The sequence below is a fragment of the Neoarius graeffei genome, chromosome 17 (genome assembly GCF_027579695.1).
Source record: "Neoarius graeffei isolate fNeoGra1 chromosome 17, fNeoGra1.pri, whole genome shotgun sequence".
Taxonomy (NCBI): domain Eukaryota; kingdom Metazoa; phylum Chordata; class Actinopteri; order Siluriformes; family Ariidae; genus Neoarius; species Neoarius graeffei.
In genome coordinates this window covers 35,451,172-35,456,314 of record NC_083585.1, presented here as the reverse complement: position 1 = coordinate 35,456,314, position 5,143 = coordinate 35,451,172, and the positions used below count along the sequence as shown (strand labels likewise).

At 38.3% G+C, this 5,143-nt stretch overlaps 1 protein-coding gene across 1 annotated transcript; it reads right to left on the bottom strand.

The window, feature by feature from the left end:
• Positions 1-3,817: 3,817 nt before the first annotated feature.
• On the bottom strand, positions 3,818-4,753 carry LOC132901149 (olfactory receptor 51L1-like). Its single transcript, XM_060943500.1, has one exon. It carries the CDS (start codon positions 4,751-4,753, stop codon positions 3,818-3,820), a length of 936 nt encoding a protein of 311 aa, XP_060799483.1.
• Positions 4,754-5,143: the final 390 nt, after the last annotated feature.

The following is a 5,143-nucleotide window of genomic DNA, read 5'->3' as shown; positions in this document are numbered from 1 at the left end:
GAATTGTGTCTGTTTTTAATGCAGTGTCACCTGAGGGCCTTAAGCTCATGGGCATCCAATGTTGCTTTTTGGCCTTGTCCCTTGCATACAGAGATTTCTCCAGATTTTATGAATCTTTTAATGACATGTACCATAGTTGTGGTCCCCAAATTCTTTGCAATTTTACATTGAGGAACGATATTGCACTATTGGCCCATGCAGTCTTTCACAGAGTGGTGAAGCCCTCCCCCTGTTTACTTGTGAGAGGCTCAGTCTCTTTGAGATGTTCTTTTTATACCCAACCAGGTTACTGATCTGTTGCCAATTAAAGCAACATAAGTTAGGAATTTTATCTTGAAATATCAGCTTCAAAATAATTTTGATGGTACATTGACTTGTACTAGGGCAAATGGCTTGTCTTCCATTCTGGGTCCACATCTTGTTTGCCAGTTATAGCACTATGTAACTATGGTGGCATATGCACCTCTTGTGAGAACTGCATAATGCTTTATGACATTCTGGCTAGCTTCCAAAATCGGCCAGCAATTGTGGTGGGAAAATGCGCCCAGAATGAGTCCTCTTCTTAAAGGTCATAGGCAAGGGTCAGAGGTGGAACTTAGAATATCAACTTTATTTTTTAGAAGAGCAACCCAAAAAGCAAATTCAATCTTCCTGGTGTCTAATTTGCACCTTAAAATGGAATAAAATGGTTAAAATATACTGGTTTGCACAAGTTCTGAAGGTTTGTTTACATCTCACTTACACGCACTTTTACCGCCAGGGAGCAGTCGCTGTGATGTCATTCATGGCAAACAGACTGGGAGCAGTTCTGTGTTTACTTGCGAACCGAGCACACGTGTACGGACTTTGGTCGTGAGAGGTTGTGTAAAATGTCTGAAAGTGATAGCGATTTTGAAGTAGGAACTCTCCAAATTGAATATCGAGAGGTGAAACCATATATGTATGAACCTATGGCTGTTGTGAAGCCATAGTGGATATAGGTAACAATTACTTGACAGTGCGCCGGTAGGCCACATTAGCCTGCCATCCGCGGTATTTCCCGGTGTCAATATATCGGGCCTGACATCTCATCTTGTCTTTCAATTATTTTTTTCAACTACCAAGAATTTAAATAAAAAAGGTAAAAATGTTTACCTCCAATCGTCTCCATTTTGCTTGAGCGTTGCTGGTCCGTTTCTTCTTTGACTGCTTGATTTTCTGTTTGAATTTTGTCAGAACAGCACCAGGTTTGAGCCTTCTCTGTCCGACACTGACACCTAAACTCTCCAACAGATGGGGATTCTTCAAAAATGAATCGTCGTCGAAGTGATCGGAGCACAGAGTGGCGTATTTACCCGGCTGCCAACCCTCTCGCTTCATGCGCACAATCCACTCTCTCCGCCCCTTCTCCTCTTTCGGAAAAAGGTAAAAACTTCTTCCTGAACCGGTCCCGTTGTTACAGTTCACTGCACAACAATAAGGCATGTTTTTTCTTTGGAAATTCCTGAACGCATGTCTGCACTCAAGCCGAACGGCAATGCAAGTAAATGGAAGTGGACTCAACTCAAGCGGTTTGTTTGTCTTGAATGACATCATGCACCAAGTAGTCATGAAAATCGCAGAACAGAAAATCGCCGCGATCCGCGCTAACTTATTTTAATTATTACTTATTAACAATAGCCCTGTGATGACCTGGCGACTTGTCCAGGGTGTATCCCGCCTTTCGCCCGTAGTCGGCTGGGATAGGCTCCAGCTTGCCTGCGACCCTGTAGAACAGGATAAAGCGGCTAGAGATAATAAGATGAGATGAGACTTATTAACAATACTTCTTGGGACCAGAAGAAAATTACAGAGGGTTTTTTAACATATAAAGTTTCAAATGTGCATAAATTGAAAACCGTTGCCTATGATCTTTAAGTCCATGTTACTTCGTATCATTGTACTTTTTCTGGATGACAAAATTCATCTAATCTCAGTCTCATCTCAGGCTAGCATGCAAATAAATGAATTAATCTCAAACCAAAACCTTTGATCAGTCCTTGTCAATCTCACATCAAATAAGCTGAGAAAAGTTGCAACTTTGCAAACCTATTTCAGCTAGCTTGTAATACATTGCACTGCCCAGTGTGGGGGGTTATGTTATGTTGGATCAGGTGCATGCACCCTGGTTCTGCTGAGAATTGCAAAAAAAAATTGGGGATCACATCATCTATGGTACATAATATCATTTAAAGATTCAGAGAATCTGAAAAAATCTCTGTACTGTATGTAAGGGTAAAGGCTGAAGACCAACATTGGATACCTGTGATCTTGAGGCCCTCAGGTGACACTGCATTAAAAATAGACACGATTCTGGAGTGTAAATTGCTGCATGGACTCAGGAACACTTCAGAAAACCATCTGTGAACACAGTTTGTCACTGCATCCACAAATGTAAGTTAAAACCATATATAAACAACATCCAGAAACACCACTGCCTTCTCTAGGCCTGAACTTATTTATGTTGGACTGAGGCGAAGTGGAAAACTGTTCTGTGGTCTGACGAATCAAAATTTGAAATTGTTTTTGGAAATTACTGACACCACATCCTCCAGGCAAAAGAATAGAGGGACCATCCAGCTTGTTATCAGTGTACAGTTCAAAAGCCAGCATTTGTGATATGGAGGTGTATGAATGCACATGGCATGGGTAGCTTGCACATTCAGGAATGCAATATTAATGCTGAATGGTGTATACAGGTGGCGGCACGGTGATGTAGTGGTTAGCACTGTTGTCTCACAGCAAGAAGGTTCCTGGGTTCGAGCCCAGTGGCTGGTGAGGGCCTTTCTGTGTGGAGTTTGCATGTTCTCCCCGTGTCTGTGTGGGTTTCCTCTGGTTGCTCCGGTTTTCCCCACAGTCCAAAGACATGCAGGTTAGGCTAATTGATGGCTCTAAATTGACTGTAGGTGTGAATGGTTGTTTGTCTCTGTGTCAGCCCTGCAATAACCTGGCGACTTGTCCAGGGTGTACCCCACCTCTCGCCCATAGTCAGCTGGGATAGGCTCCAGCTTGCCTGCAACCCTGTAGAACAGGATAAGCAGCTGTAGATAATGGATGGATGGATGATGTATACAGGTTTTGAAACAATACGCTGTCATACAGATGACACCTTTGTCAGGGCAGGCCTTGCTTATTTTAACAAGACAATGACATTTTATTTTCATTTTATACAGCATCCAACTGTTTTTGGAATTGGGATTGTATTTAAAAGTATTCACATGACGGACTGTTCCTTAGTTCTCCAACTTGACGCTTACACAGCATGACAGGGGAAAATTTCATAAACTCCTCAGTTTATTTACCCCTCCCTCAATAAATAGATAGATAGACAAACAAACACTATTATTTTTTGTACTTGATACCATTAAAATAATTGTGGTGAAACAACATTTCTTCACAATTCAGCATTATATAGAAGCTCTGGTAAGCCCATGTCCATTTATTTTCATATATTTATAAATTAACTGTTGTAAAGCATAAAACAAAAACAGTAAATGCTAACTAATAAAGTATGGGGAAAGCCTGGGAAACTGGTAATAGAATGCTGGCATCAACAGTGAAAGAAACCAAATAATGAAGTTTGTCATTTTGTACTATGAATAAATTTGCCATGCACGTTTGTTTCTGATTGAATAATAGAAATTTTAATATCATAGTAGCATATTAATTCCAGGTCAGAATTAAGAATGGGATATATTCACTTTGTATCTATGACAGCATGTTTCATTAAGAATGAAAATGTTTCCTAATATTAGTAACACATGGGAGCTACTCTCTACATGATAGCATGGCAAAAGGTTCAGCCTGAACAATGAGGAGAAGCACATTTTTTTGATATTTTTAGATGATGTTGAATTTTCCTTCGAATTTCAGGAAAGTTAAGACCATAAACAACAGGATTTAAGAGAGGGGGTATAATCAGAAACTCTAATGACAGAATGACCGCTATTACTGGAGGTAAATTTTCTATACGGGTCAAGGTCGTTTCACAGAAGATGGCAAGTGAGTAATTAACAAAAGTCACTATATGAGGAAGGCAAGTATGATAAGCTTTGCTCTTTAACTCTTTTGAAGATTTCTGACAAATCATAAGAATTTTAATATAAGAATACAAAATGAAATTAAATGGAATCAAAACTGTTGTTAATAAAAGAGCAAAACCATAAAAGTACTGAAAAGTAGCATGTTCACAAGAGAGATTTGCAATGACCCAGTTGTTGCAATACAATTTTCTTAACTCATTACCACACAATCTTAGTCTCGCAGTGAAAATTATCCCAAGACCAACAGAAATCATTGGATAAATTCCAGAAATAGCTATCATAACTATAAGCACCTTAGGTGTCATAATGCTGTGGTATTGCAATGGCTTACTTATAGCAACAAATCTGTCATATGCCATTAATGTTAAGATTGTAAATTCACATGATATATAGGTAGCAAGGACAAATGTTTGTACATGGCAACCAGCCCGAGTGATTGAGTGAGGATATAATAATAAATCAGTTAGTAATCTTGGAAAGAAGCCAGTAGTGCCATAAAGAGAATTAATTGACAAGCATGCTATCAAAATGTACATAGGCTGGTGCAAAGCAGTTTCTATAAATATTGCAAGAATAATAGTGACATTGAAGAATAAGATAGCACAGTATAGGAGAGAACTTAAAATGAAGTAAAGATATCGAAAGTGGCCGAGGTTCAACATGGAGAAATAAAGAAGAGTATCATTTTCCATTACACTCAAAAACTTTGATGTAATTTTCTTGAACTGAAATGAAGAAAGAACAGAGAATATTGTTTTACATTATATATGACATTTTAATTGCAGAAACAAATGTGATTACCCTTACTCTTATTATAATAAATATTTAATAATATGTTTATAAATATTTATGCAAAATTAATTTAAAAAAATCATTATTAAGCTGAGAAACATACTGTACCTCAGTATAATTAAAAAAAAAACTATTAATATTTGCAACAAAAGGGTCCATGTGACTATGTAAGCATTCAACACTTGTCTGTGCTTATATAGTATATGACATGTTACTAAGGAGTTCCCTTTAGGTTAATGTACGGTAACTGCATTGCTGATTAGCTGTTGCTAAGTAGCTTTATCTGAATA

Coding starts and splice junctions, on each gene's coding strand:
- LOC132901149 (XM_060943500.1), bottom strand. CDS start 4,753: ATGGAAAATGATACTCTTCTTTATTTCTCCATGTTGAACCTCGGCCAC.